This window comes from Uloborus diversus, chromosome 8 (assembly GCF_026930045.1).
Source record: "Uloborus diversus isolate 005 chromosome 8, Udiv.v.3.1, whole genome shotgun sequence".
In the NCBI taxonomy this organism is placed as follows: domain Eukaryota; kingdom Metazoa; phylum Arthropoda; class Arachnida; order Araneae; family Uloboridae; genus Uloborus; species Uloborus diversus.
The window spans coordinates 134843775-134867618 of record NC_072738.1 but is presented as its reverse complement, the minus strand read 5'-3'; the positions used below and the strand labels follow the sequence as shown (position 1 = coordinate 134867618).

At 37.2% G+C, this 23844-nt stretch overlaps 1 protein-coding gene across 1 annotated transcript in view; it reads right to left on the bottom strand.

The window, feature by feature from the left end:
• LOC129228613 (phospholipase D2-like) overlaps window positions 1-23844 on the bottom strand; it is a 73885-nt gene that overhangs the window by 11302 nt on the left and 38739 nt on the right. The window contains exons 7-15 of the mRNA XM_054863294.1: window positions 23132-23268; window positions 20241-20385; window positions 18489-18565; window positions 16585-16739; window positions 12960-13097; window positions 10820-10929; window positions 8434-8544; window positions 4392-4483; window positions 1826-1989 (exon numbers count right to left, since the gene is read on the bottom strand). Of these exons, the coding sequence (XP_054719269.1) occupies window positions 1826-1989; window positions 4392-4483; window positions 8434-8544; window positions 10820-10929; window positions 12960-13097; window positions 16585-16739; window positions 18489-18565; window positions 20241-20385; window positions 23132-23268 (1129 nt within the window). The remainder of the gene's footprint in view (window positions 1-1825; window positions 1990-4391; window positions 4484-8433; window positions 8545-10819; window positions 10930-12959; window positions 13098-16584; window positions 16740-18488; window positions 18566-20240; window positions 20386-23131; window positions 23269-23844) is intronic.

Below are 23844 nucleotides of genomic sequence, written 5' to 3'. Positions count from 1 at the left end.
GTCGGTATGTGTGTGTGTGTGTAGGTGTGTGTATGTATGCGTGTGTGTGTAGGATATGGACGCAACCTCGAGACGGTTTTTACTAGAGGAACAGCATCGGGAGGCCGGTCGACGGCGGTGCTGCAGAGGGAGGCGGGGGAAAAATCAAAAGACATCATTCAACAGTCAAATGAAAGCAATAAGCAATTCGTGATTGCTCAAAAATTGCACAAAAACAGGTTTGGGTGTAGTTATTTGAAATTAAAATTAACAATATCCTTAGAGATTTTCGACCAGAGTATTCATGGATTTCATGGCGCAGACAGTGCCATTGAAGTTTTTAAGGGGGTTCATTTTAAAGGATTTCCGACTTCAATTTAAAAGGTTTCGTTTCTGGGGGGAGGGTGCCCCCTGCAGTATTAAAGGGGAAGAAAGCGGAAATCAGTGCAGAGACGGTCACCTCTTTCGTGTTACTTTTTTGACGGTATCTTTCCATATTTCAACTTCTTGGGAAGAAAGAAAGCTAATTTTGAAAGATCTGCATTTTAACCGAAAGAAAAGATTTTAGCAGTGTAGGAGCGTAGGTTTCAGTTTTTCTTTAATGTACAATTTCCTATTTCCCCACTTTTTGGAAAGAAAGGGATCGCGTTTCAGTTAATCAGGATTTTGTTGATATATTTTATTTCAATAACTAGTGGTACCCGCACGGCATTGCCTGTAGTAGAAAATTAAAAGGTCATTTGGTTTGCCTGTATATTTACAAATAATGGATGATGAATTTCCCACTAATTTGCTATGTCCATTTACTCGTCTACGTTATTGCAATTTGCTCGTCCACGTTATTGTAATTTGCTCGTCCACGTTATGATAATTTACTCGTCCATGTCATGATAATTTGCTGGGTAAAATGTTCCTAAAATTGGAATAGAAAAAGAACAAAATCGAAATTTCAAAAAATCGCTTCAAGGTGCACACAATCATGATGCAAACTAATTTTGTACCAAATTTCATTAAAATCGGCTGCACGGTCTAGGAGCTGCGCGCATCAGAGATCCAGACATCGAGACATCCAGACAGAGATCCAGACTTTCAGCTTTATTATTAATCATAAAGATTTGAACCCGCATTTATGTATATAATTACTTACATTCAGCCCTATTCTCGCACATCTCGGATTAACTTCTCTGTCCTTTTCAAGTAGAGGTCACGTGTCGAATTTGATATCAGATTGATAAATCAGAAGTGATTTTGTCCACGTGACTGGTCGAAAACGGCAGGGGAAGAAATTTGACCTGTACGAGAATCGGTTTAAGTGCGTTTTTTGAGGGAATTAATGACATATATGAAAAGTTACCTCAAATGAAATAATATTTTACCTTAAACGATAAAAAGCTATCTTCATTTTATAAACAAGCTTTAAGGTTCGGCTATGTTAACCGCATGAGAGATTTTGTTTTCTCAGAGTAAATATCAGCGTGTGTACAAATTAATTTCTTTGCTGCCATTAGTAATGTGATACTTTTCCGTTAAAGATACGACTTAGCGCATTTCTTTTATTTTTGGCGGTTTTAATTTATTTTTCGCTGTTGCAAACTAAAACTTTCGCAGTTAGCGACAACTTCAATTTCTTAATTCTATGTTTGCCAGATAGTTGCAGATATCGCCAATCGCTTTGAGTAATTTTTCAACTGTCGCCAAGGCAGAAAATAAACAAATCGCCAAGTCAAATGACGGAAAAGTAATAGCGACATTACAAATAAATATTTGTTCGAAATGAGATTGAGATCTTCAACATCTTTCCTCAAAACCGCTGTCAGAGAAAAGTTTGAAACAATTAGACACTTACTTCTACGAGCTAGTCTTTGATAAAGAGAAGTCGGTCCTCTGCAGATGGATTTGTAATTCCAATGGGTAATAGCCTGTATACAAGTTCCGGTTCCAGTTCCCAATTCTCCTTCGAACGCAGGAAGCAACGGGAGAACAACATACACACGAAAAGTTTCCTGATTTCTAAAAAGGGAGCGTGAAATCAGTATTAATTACTATGTGTATCAATAGTGCATTAGGATCAAGTATGTGAAATTTGTTTGATGCCCACAAGTAAAAGAGGGCATTAAATATTTCGTAAATAAGTAATCACTTTAAATTTAGGATTCAACTCTTATTCTAACTTACGCTGCTAAGTATTTGTTCAAATAATAATAATTTTATTTTTAAAAAATGTGAAAAACATTAAGAAAATACTTTAAAGGTTAAATAATTAAAATATAACATCAGTAGAGCTTAATCGTTTGTATCTTATCGTATTTTTGTCATTGTGTTTCGCAGTTATCTAAATGAAATATTTTAATCTGTTAACTAAACAAAATGCTCCATCCAGAGTTAAACGAGTCTACTTTCCCGTATATCAACATCAGCTTTCTGGTATTTAATCAATATTCTCTTAATTAACTGCAAATTTTGTAATGCATACCTTTTAACATTTTTAGCTGATTTCTAGAAACAAAATTTGCTTCGTTCATCTAGTGAACTAGATACGTAAAAAATAAATAAACGAACAAATAAAGTAGTAGCACTTTTTAAACAATACAGCTAATAGATATCTTTTTCATAAAAAGATTCTTTAATCGCTTTCGAACAGAAAAATAAATAAAAAGCTATCAAAATAAATGTATTTCATCAAAAAAAAAAAAAAAAAGACATCTTTTCTGAAGCTCTTTTCCCCTCCGAGTAAAAATAAAGCGCCTCAGATTTTATTTTTCCACCGTTACCAAAAACTGAGAAGAAAAAAAAGGTTAGTAAACATACATGAGGAAATGAATAAAAAATTATAAAATTTCGTCTCCGCAGCTCTTTCTATTAAAACGTAAAATGCTCCGAATTTCTTTTCATTTCCCGTTGCCGAAAATAGAATAAATTAATTAAAACTTAGTACGGAAAATTAAAAAAAAATTCATGTCAACAACCATTAGGAGGGATAAAAACGTGCATAAAAACAATCAATTGTTTTGCAAATTGCAATACGTTTTCGCCCTTTTTTTTTTGGAAATTTCCAAAATCTATTCGGATAATCAGCGATTCGGACAGTTTGAGTTTGTATCATTGGAGTTCTACTGTATGTGTGTATGCTCGTATTTTTTCATTCTATTCGCAAAAGTAAATTGAGAATTTTCGCCCGTCGAAAAAACTTAAGTACGAGGAGCCCCTGTCTGTGTATGTAAAAAATTTGAAGCAGTTAGTAGGATTTCTTTTTGCTTCTGTAATTTGACTTTTTCACACCACGCATTTATATCTTTTTGAGTAGCACCCCTTTTCTTACTAAAAACGAAAAAACTTGTTCAGTGTGTTTGAAGATAGCTATCATAAATGTAATTAATTTCAATTAATTTCTGAGATCAACAATTCTGGAACAGTGGTTTATGTGTGTACGATTTGTCACTGTAACTAGTGGTACTTACTAGATTTTAAATCGCGGATGTCACAAATTTGTCACAGCATCTGCGCTTGCGCGCAGACTTAGCTCATTGTGCTTTCTGTTTTAAAGTTCCATAGTGTTTGTTAAAATTTAAACAGAGTAACAAAACGTAATGAATGCGATTAAAATGGTGCCTCCTCCCCCCCGTTTCATCGTCATGAAATTTCCTCCCCCCACCCTGTTTTTCCCTTTCAATCTTACCTTTTGATATATTTCAGGGAAAAGAAATTTTAAATGTGTATGTCGGCGAAACTGGGGTTAAACTATTAGAATATTTTCACAGCGATTGTGCGATATACTATATGAAACTATACGCATATGAATATGATACATTTAATGTATACTTCATAATTGAAAGTGAAAAATGGCACTAATATTTATAGGTTTTCTTATTTTCTAAATTAATGCATTTAATACAAACGTCACACATTATGTATTTTAAAATGTATGAAATATGTTCATCAGTGTTTCGCAGCGGTTTGTTAACAGATACAATGTTTGCAATTAATTTAAGCGAGACTTTTGAAATGAGCTAAGTCCGCGAGCAAGCGTAGTTGTGACAAATTTGTGATTTCCGCGATTTAACCTCAAGTGTGGTACTCGCACGGTGGTGCCAGTCTTCAGAGTTTAAAAAACGTCACTGTGGGGACACTGGAGAAGACGTAAACGATATAGAATAAATCCCCCCCTCCCCCAGTTCCAGAAGAATTTTTAATTTCCTTAAATTGCGCATTACAAGCTGAACAAAATGAACCCCTCCCCCGTTCCTTCGAAAATTAAATGAAAATACGCTTTATACAGTTTGAAGAAATTAAACCTCCCTCCCCTTCCGAAGAAAAGAAAAATTTCTTTTAAGGCACATTACAATAAATTAGAAAAAGAAAAAAAAATCTCTTCCCCCATCCCGAAAAAAAGTGTAGGAAACTTAAAAAATTACCTATGTGCCTTTATGATTCGGTTGTACAGAGCGTCTGCTATGCCATTATGTACATCCTTGTCCGATTCAGGCTGGGTAATGAAGAATTGATTCTGAAAAGTGAGAATTTCGTACAACAAACAAAAAGGAAACGATTTCATTTGAAATTAAATGAGCACGCTGATTACGCAAATTCCTTCAACAATGCAATATACGAATGGGTTTGTTGTTCGTGTTTCACTTATTTATCACAGATATAGGTTGTTTTCTTTATATACGCAATTATTATAAAGCCCTTTTGCATTGCTTTCAGTACATTTCAATTACTCGATAGTTTTTTCTTATCGTAATGCGAATGGGATCGTTTCCGAAATTTTAAAAGTTTTTTTTTAAGTATTTAAAAGTAATAGCATGCTTAAAAAAATAGGATTTGACTTTTAAAAAAAAGGACAAAGTTCACCATTTTTAAAAAATTTTTTAATCGGTGCGCAGACTCTGTATCTGCACCCCAAGAAGTATTAGCTAAGACTTTAAGAATATTTAATTTCAGTAAACATTTCCTTTTTAGTTCTTGTATTTGAAGCAAGAAAAATAAGTTTTTTGTCTAGTATCTGACCAAGGAATTTTCTTTGATCTTTAACAGTTATGGTTTGATTATTGATGTGTAGCGAAGGGTCAGGATAAGGGCCCTTCCTACGACAGAATTAATTTTTTATCTAAAATTTCACGTACATTGCTTATTGAAAGGATGAAAAATTTCCCACACCCCTTAACATTCTGTGTCGTTCGCAAGAGTCTTTTTCTGCATCAGATTGAGCTTGTTCCAATTTTCTCAAATAACTACCTATAAGAGCAAATATAAGGATTTCTAATTTAGCCAAAGTCTTGGGCTCAACTCAATTCTAGCCAGCAAGTAAAGAGTACAAGTTCGTACTAGAGAACTCGAATTTCAAAGCGAATTCTTCAAACGTTCAAAACGGCCGTTTTGCTATATTCAGGAGGTCCTTAAGCTGTGAAATTTGGTACAAATTAGTTTGGACCCTACGGCAGTGGTGTTCCCATAGGGACTCTTCATATACGCCATATACTATCAAACATTTTTTAGACATTATAGCGTATACCCTCAAGCTTCAAAATTTTTCATTTATAATTCAGATACTGTCATTGCATTTTTAAATTTTCCAAAAGCAATGAAATGATTAGCAACCGATTACAATTTTTACCAAGGGACCCTTATAGCTGCACATAAAGAGCAGTTATTAATCGTTACAGAGGTAGTTAATTGAAGTCAACTTTCGAAACATAAGGGAAAAAAGAAACTTTAATTTTACCATTTTTTTTTCTTCTCCCTGGAAAACCCGGAACTTTATCACCCCTGGGTTATAACCTCAAGAATTTCTGAACATATTATGTATATGACCGCATACACATATTGCGCATAATGGATTACTGGGAGTATACCCTCAGAAAAATTAATGGGAACATCACTGCCTACGGGTGGGGTGCTCTTTGATACGTTTCTTCAAAAATACACTCGGGAACATTGAAAATTGCGCCCCAAGAGGGAAGCTTTGGATTGAAGTGAAATTTAGTATACGGAATAATACAGATAAGATATACACTTGATCTCAAAATCAAGACAATTAAACAAATACAGGCTAAGAAATGAGATAAATACAGTGCTAATTCAGTAGCACGTTAAACCCCTTTTTGCTGCAATACATGACGCAATGCGGTTCGACATTGAGCTAATTTAACGTCTGATGTTGTTCTGAGGCAGATGAACCCCGAATTTTGAACAGCCATTTCTAAATATTGCACAGAGTAGCACGGCGACATCTGGCGTTTCAGCTGATCCCATACATGCTCTATAGGGGACAAGTCGGCGGAGCGGGCTGGTGATGAAAGAGTCTCAAAAGGACGTAAGAAGTCTTGAGCAACTCTAGCTGTATGCGGGTGAGCATTATCTTGCTGTAAAACTGCTCATGGAGGGCCATTTGGGAACGGTCCTGGATGAGGTTTCAGAATGTCATTAACATAACACTGGCCCATTAAGGTTCCACGTACCACAACTAGAGTAGAGCGGCTATCATAGGCTATAGCCTCCCAGACCACTTTGCCCACTGTGCGGGTAGTGTGTCGTGCGATAGAATGGGTGGACTGGTGCCTTTCTCCAGGGCGTCTCCACATCCGCACAGGGATAACATCTAAGCCTACAACTAACCAAACATAAACGAATCAGGATTCGTCACTGAGCATCACCTTTTGTCAGTCAGTGACATCCCATCTCGCACCATTGCAGACGGAGTTGCCAGGCAGATTTACTTCCGCAAGACGTTTAGAAATGGTTCGGGGAACAACTGCTACCCCTGCGTCTGCTTGTATGGTGAAACGAGTCACTGTGGATCCACGAGCGCTTGCCGCACGATCCTTCTATCCTGTCTCCTCGTGGTCTTCCCGGTCGCTCCACACTGTATTTTTTTTTTTTTTTGAGCAATCACGATTGCTTATTGCTTTCATTTGACTGTTTTTGGCGTCCTATCATTTTATTTTCCCACCGCCACCCTCCGCACCATCACCGTCGACCGGCTCCTCACGATGCTGCTCCTCTACCGAAAGCCGTCTCCAGGTTGCATTCATGTCCTACACACACGCGCATACATACACAACTACACACATATACACACAAACACATACACCTACACAAACTCATACACACACACAAATACATACAGACACCTACACATACACACACACAAATACATACACACACCTACACATGCACACACACACAAACACATACACACACTCATACAAACAACTACCCACACATTCATGCCAGCACACAGACACAAACACACATGCCTACACACATATAGCCTCTACACACAGACACACATACCCCACACACAAACATACATCCCCCCCCCACACACTCGTGATTGCGAAAAACATAATTTGAATTCAAGATGTCAAAATTCAAATTAATTTTTCTTTCTTTTTTTTGCACGTGGGTACCATCTCGTGTCCACTGCCTCTAACAGTTTTTAACGGAACACCTGGGCAGCAACATGGCTCATCGATCAGCCCGCAATTTTCATGGCGATGATCAAACCTCTCTCAAACTCGTTTAACTGTGAGAAATGTTTTCTAATTCGTCTACGTGGCATAATTTACTCATTAAGGTTCTCCGAAAATCCGGCTGTAATCGTAACATTTACAAATCTTAAATTATGCACTGGTTTGTATAACACCTTTTTTCCGATTTCACCGATACTGTAATGTAAACGGTCATGCGCATTGACACCAAACTTGGATCATTTGCATATCAGACGTCACTCTTCTGAAATGCAAAATTTCACAATTGTCCTTTCTTCTTTCTTGGGACGCTATTTTCAATTTTCCTGAGTGTAGTTGAGGGCCGTGGTAGCCTGATCGGTAAGGCATTGGACTCGGGACCGGAGGGTCTCGGGTTCGATCCTCACTGGTCAAAGACCCACCGTCGTCATTAATGGTGACTGGGCGACGTCAAATATGCTCGTGGTCACAATGTCCTCCAAGTGAAACGATACCTCTGGCTGTGCCAGACTAGGAAGTTATTCGGCTCCTGGCCTGGTTCTAAATTGTCTCTCGAACTGTCCATAGATGGCTCCACCATCTATTGTGTTGTCTTTGTGCTGTCCTGGAAAAACAAAATCCTGGAAACATTGTGGATTAATAGAGGTATAAGCTTCCCTAGTGGAATAGCAGAAACCTCAATCTGTGTGTGTGAATGAATGAATGAATGAATGAGTGTAGTTTTGTAAAACGCTTTTCTATGAAGTTTGTCTTTGGATTGGAGTGGGATTTTATTATTTTCCTCAATTTAATAAGCTGTTTACTGAAACTCTAGTTTCTACGGGAAGGGGAGCATAACATAATATTTCCTTAAATGAACTTGAAATATAGGATATTTGTACAAATGTCTACACCACTAAACAATTCAAATGGAAGAAATATTTTAAAATGTTTGGAAAGGAATCGCTTTAAATACTTCATCACAATACCAGCGTAGTTGTCTTACCTCAATGTAAATAAAATGTTTTGCATTACGAATTAGGTCGATATAGGCATTGTGGATAGAGCATTCAGTCTCCGTGATATGCCCGGACCAAAAACTCAAGCTTCTTAAAACCTGAAAAACAACATTTAATTTAAATATTCATGACATTTCCCTGTTCAGTATAAAAGTACGGGAGACCGGGGTTAGTTGTTACGTTTGAATTTAAAAATAACCGCCGGGAGAAACTGACTTTCCTTTCAGTAAATGATAGTGGGGGCCGTGGTAGCCCGATCGGTAGAGTGTCGGACTCGGGGCCGGAGGGTCCTGAGTTCGAACCTCGATGCTCGAAGATCCACCGTCGTCATTAAAGGGGACTGGGCGACGTTAAATATGCTCGTGGTCTCAATGTCCTCCAAGTGAAACGATACCTCTGGGGGTGCTAGCACCAGGTAGCTATTAGCTCCTGGTCTAGTTCTAAATTCTCATTAACTGTTCGATCCGGTGATGGTGCTGCCATCCATCGGTATAAAAAATAATGGAGGCAAGGCACTTAGTATGCAGTCCTCGACATAAATACAGTTGTAGTCAGTTGTGACTCGGAATCGAAAATAGATGATAGCACTCACCCATCTGCATTCCTTGACAATCACTGGAGTGCCTGCAGTCAGTAGCATGGAGAGTGTTCAAGGAAAACGGTTTTTTGAGTCTGGAAGTAATTTTTCTTTCCGCTGTTATTTTTCTACTTGTGACGAAGGCGTTGCAGATAACGAGTTTTTTTTTTCTATACCACGTGAAAGCCTACATTTTCAGGTAAGTGCTAATATACTTAAAAGTTTTGTACAAAGATAAAATACCAGTAATATGTGCCAAGAACTGAAGTGGCATCGTATGAGGCAAGTTGTTACAATTTTGTTGGAGTTAGTTGTTACAAGTAACAACTTGCTCCCATGCAAGTTTCAATTTAATATTATGTTTTCTTTTTAAATGTGATATGGCGGGGGACTATAAAAAAAAGACGGACAGAAGCAAAACACCTAAAGAATCATACCTGGATGTGGCTAAAGAAGTAATTGCAGGTAGTTCATTACGAAAGGTAGCTGATGAATTTCATGACACTAGAGAGATTCTGCAGTAAGATGAAAAATGCTAGTGGTGGTAAGTCTTATCTCTGATCTGTTTTATTGCATGATTTAATTCATATAAAGTACTGTAGTTGGATGACGATAGTAATAATAATTCTGATGTCTTTCATTCTATGATTTAATTTATCGTTAATGTGTATGATTGAATAAATAATAATAATAATTACAACAGTGATAATAATAATAAATAATGTATTATTCGAATGTAGGTTTTTCTCCAACGCTGCAGGCTAGTGCAGAAGTGAAGACGGTCCGCAAGCGGAAACAGTAGGTCAGCACCACTTTAACAGATACACCAGTAAAATATGTTTTGCAAATTGAAGCTGGGAAACAAAAATCTGAAAATGAAATTGTGTCTAACAGAGAAGAAATCAACAGACACAAGGGTAAAAAAAAAAAGAAAGAAAAGAAAAAGGTGCGTCTATGTCCTGCTTTGACATGTCCAAATCAAACTGCTTCATGGCTTTGCGCCAAATGATATGACTAAATAATTTTACTATTTGACACTATTTCGATACCATAGATCACAAAAATTTGGTGATTTTTCCAAATCACACGGTGTGGTGCAAAATGGTGCAGAACACACAAGTAAATGGAGAATATGTGAAAAAAAATTTATTCGTTGGCGGAGATAATTGATATTGATAAACAAAATTAAAAAACGTCGTACATGGTTTGTTCTTTTTTCGTATTGAAAATACAAATTTCTCCAGCAATTTTTCTCTCTCAAATTCAGTTTCATAGTCAAAAGTTTAACAGGAGGGGGGGGGGGCAGAAAATCATAAAAAGACCTTAGGAAAGAGTCAAACAAAGGACTAGCCATAAACGATTGAATTGGTATTTCTTTTTAATTGCTAACTAGAAAATCGCCCGTCATGGTATGACAGGGTAAAAATTGCTTCTACATTTTTCTGAACTGAACGAAGCAACTGCCTGTTTGGTGATATTTTGATAGTTGAAATTGTAACCCTAACTCCAGTGGATTAATCCGAAAATTAATCCTAAACTCCAGTAGATAGCGTTCATTGTTGACCACTTTTTCGTTTCTTTATTCCCCTGAAATGACAGTCTTACCAGTAAAACAGTTATGTTACCGGATCCAGTTCAGCCTCGTCACAATAGTCCTTCCCTGCAGGTTAAACATTACTAAAACACATTATCCAATTATCATGCCGTGGCGCGAGTTTCATTGTTGATGATGTCAGCGTTACTTGATCATTCGCGCTATTATGTATATGAGGAGGAGACGGTTTCAAAGAAAGAACCTGGCATTCTGTTCTGTAGATTCTTCCAGCGGTGTCTTTCAGTATGGATGGAACATCATCGTCGAAATTTTCATAAGCTTTAGGCATTAGAAGAGGAATGGAGGTATCGTCTGGCATTATGTCTGCCTAAATGAGAAAAAAAACTGCGTTGTATTAGTCAATTTCCGTTTCATTTGATAACATTACAAAACAAAAGTTTGTAATAAGTAATGTAGAAATTGATTTGTTTCCCATTTTTTAAAAATATTTTTTTCTGAAAGAGCATGGTAGAAAACATGGGGTGACTTACTTATTTTTTTCTGAACTATGACTTATTTTCTCTCTTAAAAAACAATCTTAAAGGACGTTCAGTCGCTCTTTTCATTTTCGCTGCTGACGTCACATGGGAACAAGTCGCTAGGGTTACCAGAACATAGTTTCAGGACATAGTCAAACTTCGCCTCCTGAATATTTTATTCTCGTTTCGCTAATATGCTCGCAGTGAAAAAATACCGAAAGGCGATATCTCGCCAAAAAAAGACAACCACGCGCTCCGATTCAAGATGGTTATCTTCACTTGTGACGTCACATGACTAAACATCTTGTTTTAGAAATCTTTTACATTTAAAAACATTATTTAAAAATTAAATGTTGGCAAAGCAATTGGTGACCTTAATCACGTGCTTGGCTTGTACAAGAACAAATTGGTGCCAAGCAGACGACCAATTCGAATCCTATTGGTTACCTTTTTTTTTCATTGATAAAATCTCCAAAGTGACATAGCGGCAAACCTTCTGGAGTCCTTTTTGTCTACTGGTCAATGTATTCCGCGAACAGAGTGTGGATCAGAAACCATAGGTGTGGTCAACATTCAAATCGAGGAATGATTCAAAAATTTAAAAAAAAATCAAAATTAATTTGAATTCTGAAATTTTGAATTCAAATTATGTTTTTCCCAATCACGAGCTGCGACAGGGTCCTACTCATTAGGGGCTATTGTTTCTAGAAACAACTCCGGTCCCCCCAAGCCAACCCCTCCTCCTGGGCGGTTACGTGTGTATAGTTGTGTGTGTGTGTGTGCAGGCGTGTGTGTATGTTTAGGCACACGTGCGTGCATGTATAGGCTTGTGTGTGTGCGTAGACCTGTGTGTATGCACGTAGGCGTGTGTGTAAAGGCTTGTGTGCACGAGCGTGTGTGCATATGAGCTTGTGTGTGTGTGTGTGTGTGTGTGTATGAGCGATGTGTGTGTGTAGAACATGGATGCCATCGACCAGGAGAAACGGATTCCAGGAGGCAGTGCTCGGAGCCGCGCCTGCAGAGGGCGGTGGGCGGTGGTGCTGGTGTCCCTGGTCCGAGCTGAAAAAGGAACCAAAACATCAAGGACGGTCAAAATAAAAGCAATAAGCAATCGTGATTGCTCAAAAAAAAAAAAAAAAAAAAAAAAAAAAAAACCCCTGAAAAAGTAGCCACTGTTATAATGATATGTTTATTCCCAAAGTATAAGCTACGCTGAAGACGAAGATTTTAGGAAGAATAAGTTTAACATCATGCCTTACCACATGCGATACTAGTCATAAGGGGCCATTCATTAATTACATAAGGGTCCCGAGAGGGAGGGGGGGTTGGAAAAATCTCTTGGGGGTTGGGTGTCAAACGTATTCTTACGTAAGATTTTCCAAGTCGATAGTTTATATTAGAAATCGCGCGGTAATGTGATTTGGAACGGATCAGATTTCATTTGCATCTAAAGTAAAACACGTATCAGGCTGAGCTGTTTTTCGTTTGTTTTACTAAGAATGAATGGTGTAAAATATAATAAAAGAATCGCACTCTGTATGGCATGTTTTATTTTGAATTAATATCGCATCATTTTCAAAAAAAAAAAAAAAAATGTCGAAAAAACATTTAGTCTACATTCCATCTTCTTAGTAAATATTTCTTCACATGAAAAGGTTTTTAGAAACTGTTTAATAACGATTCCAGTGATGTAAGATTCGTTATTTTATCATTTTGAAAAACAAAATGGAATGTTACGTAAGAATGGAAGGGGGGAGGGAATCTTACGTACCCTTACACGGAATGAGGGGGGGGGGGCTCAAAATTGCCAAAAACCTCCCTTACGTAATTAATGAATGGCCCCTAATAACAAACCAATTCTACGAAAATGAGAGTTCCCTACCTTAGAGTGGTTCCATCTGAGTATAAAATGCCTTGCAACATCTCTGGCAGCCCTTCCCTGCAGAAACATACCAACATCATGCCAGGGCATACGAGGAGTCTTTCCGCGATCAATATTGTCTGAAATGAAAAGTAAAAAATACTGACCAGAGAACAGCAGTCTGATCAAGGAACAACAAGAACAATGTAACAATGAAAAAAATTAAAATAGGTAGCAATCGAAAGATCCGAGATATTTCTTTGACGCCTCTTGCACCCGTTATCAAAATATAAGGTCTTAAGGTCTTCCAAAATTTTACAAAAATCGCCAAATTCAAAGATTTGGCTAGACATTGAAAGTACCAGATATTTCACTCTGCACGTAGCAGAACATCCATTTTTTCACTCCAGGGTCCCCCGCATCTACCACTATTTGTGGTTTAACCAAGGACGGATCCAGGAATTTTTCAAGGGAGGGGTGATTGATTTCTATTACTTACTTTTTACTATATATACTGATTTAAAATTATTAATCACAATGGTTTTGTACTTTAATTCCGAAACAGTTCCGAGATACGGTCCCAAACCCAAATATCCCTTCTCCCAACATCAATTAAACTCGTCTAAATTTTCATTTTTTTAATTTTATTGTTGAAAAATTACCGGTGGAGAGAGTCCCTCAAGGGAGGGGCGGTCGCCCCCATCGCCCCTCCCTTGTATCCGTCCCTGGATTTAACCAATTGAATGGGACCACAAAGAAAGCTCTATTGTTTTGATTCAGACCAGAAACCGAGCAATCTCTGATCCAGCACCCCCAGAGGTATCGTTTCACTTGGAGGACTTTGTGATCACGAACATATTTAACGTCCCCGAGTCACCATTAATGAAGACGGTGGATCTTCGATCCGACTAGAATCAAACCCGGGTCACGAGTCCGACGCCTTACCGATCAGGCCACCAGGGCTATGCAGGACATTTATCTGTAAAGCAAGCGAAAGATAGGAAATATATAAATATCTTTGTGCCGAGTAATAATAGGAAGTATCCAAAGTTTTAAAATCAAATAAACAGATTACTGAATACACTTGTTTGTAAAGTCAGACCAAACAACGTAAGTAGAAGCACAAATTTGTGCTTCTACTTACGTTGTTTGGTCTGACTTTACTATTCAGCACAAAGGTATTTATTTATCACACTTGTTTGGTTTCCAGGAACCCCCTTTTCAATTCAAAGATGTGAGCTTTTGGATGAAAGATGTCTTCAATTGCTCACCAAAACTCGCGAAATTTCTGTAAATTTCTTAAAATTTCAGATGACTTTAAGATCTCATATTTAAGTAATGGGGCACGAGGGCAAATAATTGATGCATTGAGAACCATGTTTTACTAAACTCTTTTAATTGCTACTTTTTTGAGCAATCACGATTGCTTATTGTTCTCATTTGACCGTTTTTGGTGTCCGTGCCTTTTTCAAATTGGACCAGAAGCCTTTGCAGCACCACCGTCAACCGTCCTCTGCTGGCGGCGCGGCTGCTCCGGTTTTGAGCTATCCGCTTCTCCTGGTCGGAGGCGTCCATGTCCTACACACACGCACGTTCACACACACACACACACACACACGACTTCATACACATACACTCACACACGCCTACGTACATACACACAGGTCTACGCACACACACACAACTATGCACAAGTAACCACCCAGGAGGAGAGGCAGACTTGAGGGGGACAGGAGCCGTTTCTAGAAACAATAACTCCAATGAGTAGGGTCCTGTCTCAGTTCGTGATTGCGAAAAACATAATTTGGATTCAAAATTTCAGAATTCAAATTAATTTTCTTTTCTTTCTTTTTTTTTTTTTTTTCATTTTTTCACTATCGGATAGTTTCCAGGTAAGGATAACATCTCTTTATTGAGCACCACTGCGGTCGCCTCCTAGATTTTAAAACGGCTGTCGAAATCAAGGGCGGCGCCACTTTTTGATTTTGGAGAGAGCCATTGTGGTTATTATCTGAAGGGTGTAATATCGTCAAGGTGTAATATTTGTTTAAAAATAGGAATCTTTCGAAAAACATGTCTACGACATGAAGCTTTCGGTTGTATTTGTCTTTTAACAGGATCCCCTTCCATGGGGGGCGAGGGTGCTCATGACCTCCTTTGGATCCGCGCTTGGTCGAAATAGTAATGGGTGTTGACATTCATCCAAATAAACAACAAAACAATGATATTTTTAAAATTAAGTGAGGTGACACTGGGTAAATGAGTGGTCTTAGTCTTACGCAAGCTTAGGACGGATGCTAGGAAGGGGTGATGGGTATCTCTGCACTGTTTCGGAATTGAAATGCTAAAAACATAAGTGTAAGTTATTTTTGATGGTGTTAAGGAACGATTGGGGTTCGAAACTCTCTCACGGAATCTTTTCGAAATTAAAGTTTCAAAAAGGCAATTTCAGAAGATTTTTGGTGATGTCTTAAGGAGGAGAGGTTTGTTGGCCTTCCCTCGGATTATTTGCGAAATTTAAGTCATAAAGTAGCTATTGTAGACCATTTTACGTAGTGTTAGGAAAAGGAATGAGGATTAGGAAATTTTTCGGAACTGACGTTCCAAAAAAAAAAAAAAAAAAAAAAAAACTCAACTTTAGACGACTTTTAGGATGTTAAGGAAAGGGGGTTCCGAAATATTCTCCTGCAATTATTACGATATTGAAGTTATAAAAACGGCAATTTTGGAATACTTTTGGTAACGGAAAAGGAAGAGAACAGATCCGGGACCCTCTTACGGGGCCAGGACCCCTTTTAGGCTAAACCTCTAAATTTTAGTTGTTTCAAATAAAAATGGTGTTGCAACCTCATGCACGTGTAAATTAGATACTTAGTAAGAGGCAAGTAAAAAAATAAATCGCCCCCTCTTTGGAAATTTCTGGATGCGTCCTTGAGCAAGCCTCCCTCTGCTTTTTAAGGATGTTAAGAAGCATTATGATTTTTTTTTTTTTTTTTTGAGCAATCACGATTGCTAATTGTTTTCACTTGACCGTCCTTGATGTTTAGTTCCTTTTTCAACCCCACCGTCCTCTACAGACGCAACTCCTCCCGGCAGCCGCTTCTCCTAGTCGTCCATATCCTACACACACGCACGCTCATACACATACACACACACCTTTACACACATACAACACGCCAACGTTCATACACACAGGTCTACGCACACACACAAGCCTACACATACACATACACAACTGTACACACGTAACCGCCTAAGAGGAGGGACAAGAGCCGTTTCTAGAAACAAGTGAGTAGGGTAGTGACCAATAAGTAGTCTTGTCGCAACTCGTGATTGTGAAAAACATAAGTTGAAAAAAAATTTCAGAAACCAAATTAATTATTAACTTAAACATTTTTTAGTTTTATCTTAAGTTGACAGACTATTGTGATCTACTCCATCTGCGATACCACTTAGAATTTGCATTGACCAAAATTCTTCAATTATTAAAATTTCTGACATTTTTTAAATATTGTCGCTCATAAGTCATTTAACCACAAAGCCAACTGGTGCACAATCGATATTTTTTTTTTCAGCACATGTGCTCATGCTCTGGGGAGAAAAAGCGCAATTCGAATGTAATCTTACCTGAATAAGCTTCGTGAAGGTTTTCAAAATCTCTGCTTATGAAGTTGGCGTAGTCTTTGCCGATCCATAAACGGAATTTGTGATCTATTCCAAGTACTTTTAATGTCATTTCTTGGAGGACACGCTGTTGGTCCGCAATCTGGACGGGACAAGAGCTGCAAAATTAAACATTTTATGAAATAGTATTGTAGTCCACGGTTCTAATTATCCACGGATCCATAATTGTATGTAAAAAATAAAAAAAAAAAAACTTTCGATAAGAATCTCACGCTTTGTAAAGGGAAAAAGTAAATTTCGGTCGAAAAAAAAAATCCTGATTTAACTAATTTAGATAATTTTTAGTGTTCTGAGCAAAAAAAAGCTACTGCCTATTTTTTTTTTAAATCGTAAAAGTTGAATGTAAATTTAAGTTTAAAAAAAATAACATGGATTGAATACATCTTTTATAGCTTTATCATTTTTTGTGTTTTCTAAGAAAATATATATAGCTATTAAATACATTTTATCTCGCAAAAATCTATATCTCCATTTTTTCTAGGAAAAAAACCTTTTTATCCCTACCGCTCATAATTTACGGAAGTTTTACATATCTAGATACGAAACCAATCTCAAATTCATTACACAAGAACAATTTTATGCAACATTTCACTTTTTAAGAAAGGTTTAAAGCAAATGTTGTATTTTGCGTCATAAACGTGTCTCAACGACAACGCATCGACCGTCGTTACGGAGCACTATTCTGACAAACTTTCACCAATTGCTGTGTTGTCGATGCGACGACCCTCAAATTTCAACGGAAACTCTTTACATCTTTCTTAACGCTAGAATTACGGTGTTCTTCGTATACCTAGAATTATGGCAAGGCATGGGTAATTAATTGTAAGGGGGGGCTCAGAAATTTTAACCATAGTTTAGCAGGATATTTTCCCCATGGAGGCAGATTTCAGGACAGATTAGAATCATTAAAATTTGACATTTTTAATTATTTATTCATTAATGGCTGGTGAAGAAATATTTTTATATTTTTGCAAAGAAGAAAGTACTACAAGCAAGGAAGTTTTAATTTCCGGGGGGGGGGGGGGGGCTCGCCCCCCCTTGCCCCCCTACATGGGCGCTCTTTGTGGCAAGGGTCATTTTGACCCCTGAGAAGAAATCTGCATAGTTCCCACGTAATGATATATATTTGCAAAAATTAATTTAAAATAAACATATTTATAATAAATGCAGTTTATTTAAAGTATGTAAAGGTTTTATAAATGTATAATAAATTATTTTTAAAAAGTGCAAAATACCCTTAAAATAACCAGCGCTGTTTCAGTTGCATTTCAGAAAGTAGCGTCTAAAGTTCCCTTTTACGTACAAAAACATTATGACTTCTTCAAATTCTTTCAATGTTATGTTCAAAGTAGCATTTTTGAATTGATGCTCTGTTTCAGCACCAGTAAATATATTTTCATCTCTTTTTGTCTCAAAAGGGTCAAAATGACACCTGCCTACAATTTAGGTACCATCCTTTAGTTTGGTTTTAAAAAAAATACTATCTTCTTAAAAACTTTATGTTATTACAAACACGATTATTTAGGAAAAGTCACGGAAGAATTAAGCTTTTTTGTAAAAATACAGAGAAGTAGTTAGTAAAAAAAGTTTGCTTGGGGTCGAAATGACCCCTTCCGTATTTCTAGTGTTAAAACCTAAAATGTTGTGTAAAATCGTTTTTGTGTTATAAATTTGAGATTTCTTTCGCATCCGTCAGTTTCTGGCTTTGTGTGCATGTAGCGCGTCAGCACTGCGTTTGCGACCATTATGTTCAAATATATTCTTGCTTGATTAGATGTTTTCTAACACTAAACGTACATATGCCTTCTTGTTCTGGCTCAGACTGTATGTAAGCAATTAGCACGTACCTAGGCAATTCCACTTGGTCTGCAGCCGAGGGTTCAAAGTCCTCCATTGATAATTGTTTTTTGATTCCTTCAAACACCTGAAAAATAAGGAGCACATCACAAATGCAGCATCACGTGATCAATAGCACGGATCACTTTTCCATCCTTTTAAAACCATAAACTAAATAAAGCAACATCCGAGTTCAGATGCACGCAAATCACAGTTGTGACGCTACATTTTCGTTGAAGAAGGTACAAATAAATATAGTTGAGGCAAACCTAACCTGAAAGCGTCGTAATGCTTTGATTAGGATCTGCATAGCCTTCACAATACTGCCAGGTTGCATATAAACAACCTTTACTCAGCTAGGGACCTTGTAATATTTTGGGGACTCCTGAAAGGCCAGAAGATTACGTCGGCCATGTTTTTTTTTCCACATCCAGCGCACGTGAACAAATTTCGTTTCTCAGAAATTCTGAATTCAAGTTTGAAGGTTTTTGATACCCCTCTTCCCTCGAATACTGTCTGGAAGATCTTATTTTAAAATGAAACACTATTTAGAATTAGACAATGCAAAGTAAGCACTAGAGGATATCGATGACGTTTTTTCGTGGTAGCCTATCAGCAGTCTTCAAATTTTTGCATGGTCTCTAGCAAAGTAAAGGTTGTTTACATGCTGTCAGCATGTCAGGTTAGGTTTGTCCCAACTATAGTAGCGAAACAAGGCGGATTGAACAACTTATGCAATAATCTTCTAATAAGTGTTTGTTTCGAAAAACTCCTCTTTTTCCTTTGACACAATCAGTTTTCTAAAAAAACATGCAATTTTGTTCATTGAAGTTTTTATTAACTCTTAGAATGAATTCTTTCCTTTCGGCGAACAACATTTCCGTGTTTAACGAATCCCTGCAGCAGGAGTTTCCCTTTAAATTACCCAAACAGTGCCATCTGTTGGTACATTTTAGAACTATTCTCCGAACAAATTATCATGACCTTACGAATATTCTGGTGAAATATCAAGCTATTTTGACAAGAGGGTTTAAAAATTAGAGTGCTTTGAAATCGGAAGTTTTGTAACTTACGTTAATCTTTCTACTTTATTCTCACTGGCTCAAATAACGAACAAAAATTGGATTCTTTTAAAACGTTTCCAACACAGATTCTGCGACGAAAAATATGTATTACGCATGCGCAGGAAGCAGTATGAAGTCAGCATCTTTCATTTTTACTTCTTTCCTATTCGAAGAGGAAATTTCATATACACACGAGTAACTTACTTTTCTTGCCTGCAACTTTCTTATAGCTGTTCTTAACCCTTTTGTCTTTTGTTCAGGCTTCGGAGCAGACTCTTCTGGTTGTAAACGCTATTTAAAGAAAAGAACAAAATTAGTTACGAATGAGAATATTTTAATTGAAGACCTATATTTTGCACAAGTTGAGCCACAAGTCTTTTCCTGATTATTCAAAGAAAAAAGGTATTGTATGGAAATTATAATAATCAGACCGGATAAATTGTAGGTACTCTTAAACTTGTAAATGAGACCACAGATGAGACCACAGAGGAGCTACCTTCAGATCCTAGGTTGACTTTCTTTGTAAAGCTAGTCTACCAAATTTTGTTTACGGTTCAAACTTTTGATGTCTTAAACTGTCTTGACCATTTTTGCAAAATGAGGTATGTATCTAGGACTAACGCTTGAGAAAATAGAGGTCTTGCAGAATAAACGGGGACAGCTGCACATAAAAAGTATATGTAAAAGTAGCTCTCTTACTTGAGTCTCTATAGAAGATTCAGATTTAGCAGAAGGCAGCGAACTTGTCCTCCTATGAACGTGCTTTTCCATAGAAGGAGTTGCTACGATGGACATGTGTCTGAAAACCTTTAGATCATCTTCTGCAGCTCCAAAGTCACTCAACCTATGTGTGATGTAAAAAATGCGACATAGAAATAGCCTCGCTTTCCCTTACTAATTTTTATTCAGTTTATTTCATCATTCAGACAAAATAACACGATATTTCAAGACTATTAAATGAAAAATTAATGCATTTTAGATTCGATCAGGGTCGAAAGGTCTTTCCTATCTGTAAAAAACAGGGCTGCGGAGTCGGAAGGAAAATGGCCGACTCAGACTCTGACTCCCAGATTTTGAAACGCCCGTCTCCGACTCCAACTTTTTTTTATTTATCTATTTTAGTTTCCCTCTTCTCATGGGGAGGGGGGGGGGGGTAAACCTCCAGAGATTCAAATATTAATTCCTTTTTATAAAATTTTCGCATTGTATTTTTTTTGTAAATCATACAACATTCTACTTGAAAATCAAATTTTACAATAGTTACCATTTTAAAAGTGATATTACTTAAAAATACCATTTTTTAAAAAAATTAAAAGGATTAACTTGCTCTCCTTAAATGTTCAACAAATTGATATTGATCAAATCGTGTGCTTTCAATTTTTAAAGCTGTAACGTAAAAAATATAAATCTGAAAAATTTCCCCAAGAGATCTTAAATTAATCATTTATAAAAATTTCAACGAAAATAGGGCACTATATTGCGGGGTTAGGCCGAGTACATGTGCGTTTAGAGCAAAATTCATACAAAACGCGGGGATATACAGTTTTGTATAACAAATAGCTTTTACTATACCTATATATGTCTTCGTCGCTCCTTTTTTTTTTAATTTTAATTTTATTGGTTGCTTTAGAATCAACATTAATATGAAGATTTTAAGATAAACTGCAATTATTAAGTATTGTAACCAAGAAATCATAAGCTTATTTTATTATATTTCATGCTTTTTACTGAGAACCAATCTTATTGATATAGTCTTTAGATTTAGAAAAACATATATATTTTATCGGATCTTTTGGACTTGCGCTTTCGTGCCAACACCGAATTTACCGAATACCCTCAGAAGTTTCTTCCTGAGCTATGGGATCCGAATTGCTGAAGTATAAAATTTTATAACTGAGATCGAAGTGAAAAATATATTATTATTTTTATTTGAAAGTGATTACTTAGAAAACGTTAGACAACAAAACCGTTTGCTGACAGTTGCTATTAAGTTAGTTACGAAGATTTAGTTAAAGAGAAGAAGCGAAAGCTTAAGTTAAAGAAAGTTTAAAAAACAAGCAAACTAGGGGACGGCTTAGGTAGCTATTACAGAAAATCCGATATACAATCAAGCCAGCTGATTGCCAATGACAGTTATTTTCTTACTAGTAGGCTTTTATACATGTAATCGAACCAATTGGTAGTCAGTTTTTTAAAAAATGCAAGGAGAGTCAGTGAAAATTGAAGAAAAAATGAAGGTCGGAGTCGGGGTCGGCATGTTTTCTAACGACTCCGACTCAGACTCCTTTACCCCAAAATCAGTCCGATTCCGACTCCACAGCATTGGTAAAAATACAACACCTCTGAAATAACTCATAATCATCCTCCCCTAAAGAGATTTGTTTTAAACACATTTTGCCAATTCTAATTTCGCAGTTCATATCCATAAAAGTATTCTCATGACCTAAGTTTTACCCTTTCCCTCCCAGAAGATAAAAATTTTGGTTGCGCTAGTGTCTGTAGTGAAGTTGAAAATCGTCTGAATCTTCTCAGAACTTCGAAAAGTGCTCTTGTAGAAGTGTATTTACGCGGAGAAGAAAAAAACGTTTTGAGATAAGGGTAAAAATAAATAATCATGTTTTAATCCGAAGTGTTTTTTTTTTCTTTTTTTTTTATGAATTTACTTTATTGGTGCAAGACTTAATAAACAACTTGTACTTCCCCTTCCATAGGCGGCTCGTAGGAGGGAGGGGGGCAAGGAGGGGCAACTACTCCCTCACTCAAAAGTAAAGGAGCCTTGTCCCTCATTTTTTCAGAGTTAAAAATTAACGATCGATTGAAAAATACTTTTTTTACTCGGTGGATTAATTTAATTCACAGAAATAAAAACTAAAAATTCTAAATAAATGGAATTTTTTCATGTTATTTAATAAAAATGGCACTTTTAATTGTAAAGGAGAGTCCACCCGTCCCGAATTTCGACGCCAAATTCTTTTTTTTTTTTGAGCAATCATGATCGCTAATTGTTTCCACTTGACCGACCTTGACGTTCCGGTTCCTTTTTCAACCCCACCGTCTTCTGCAAGAGCGGCTCCTCTGGTCCTGAGCACTGTCCCCAGGAATCTGCTTCTCCTGGTCGTCGGCGTCTATGTCCTACACACACGCACGCTCATACAAACCCATACACACTCACGCACACACACACACACACACACACACGCCTTTTCACACATACAGCCAACGTGCATTCACACAGGTCTATGCACACACACAAGCCTACACATACACATACACAACTATACAAACGTAACCGCCCAAGAGGAAGGGCTGGCTTGGAGGGACAGATCGTTTCTGGAAACAATAACTCCAATATTTAGAGTCCTATCGCAGCTCGTAATTGCGAAAAACATAACTTAAATTCAAAATTTCAGAATTCAATTTTTTTTAAGGTTATTTAATTAGCAAATTTAAAATCCGGTAATGAAGTACAATTTTATATAAAAGAAGAACGGATTAGCCCCCACACATCTTTTGATCCCCCCCCTTTTTGGTGCACCACCGCCTATGTCCCCTCCCCCTTGCTGAACACCGCTGAAATGAGAAATAAATACCTGTGTTGAAAATCATCCCAACGGCCGTAACACAGGTCCAGTCCTCCAACAAAAGCATATGTTTGGTCCACGCAAACGATCTTTTCGTGATGGGCCCAGAGAAGTACACCTTTGGAAGCCCAGGGATGGCGCAAGACCTGTTAGGAGAAGTTTCCATGCATTAATTGGATAAAACTGTAGCTGCTTTGAATGAAGTCGTTTTTGCATGTGTCACTAATCTTTAACTGTGACGTATCCAGAGGGAGAGATTTGGGATATAACCCCTTTCAAAGTACAGAAATTTTCCTTTTTTGACCATAGAAATGAACTAAAACTATTTATATTCACCTCCGAATTTTTTTCTGGCTACGTCACTGCTTAACAGATTGTAATCAATGTTATTAAGCGACTAGAAAATCGCCCGTCAAGATATGACGGGTGAAAATTGCTTCTACATTTGAACGAATCAATTGCCTGTTTGGTGATATTTTGATACTTGAAATTGTAACCCTAACTCCAGTGGATGAACCCTAAACTCCAGTAGATAGCGTTCATTGCTGACCACTAATTCGCTTCTTCATTCCCCTGAAATGGCACAGTCTTGCAAGTAAAACAATTAAGTTACCAGATAAAGTTCAGCCTCGTCGCAATAAAGCATTTCCCTGCGTGTTACACATTACCAAACCATATAGTCAAATTATCATGCCGTGGTGCGAGTTTCATTGTTGAAACAC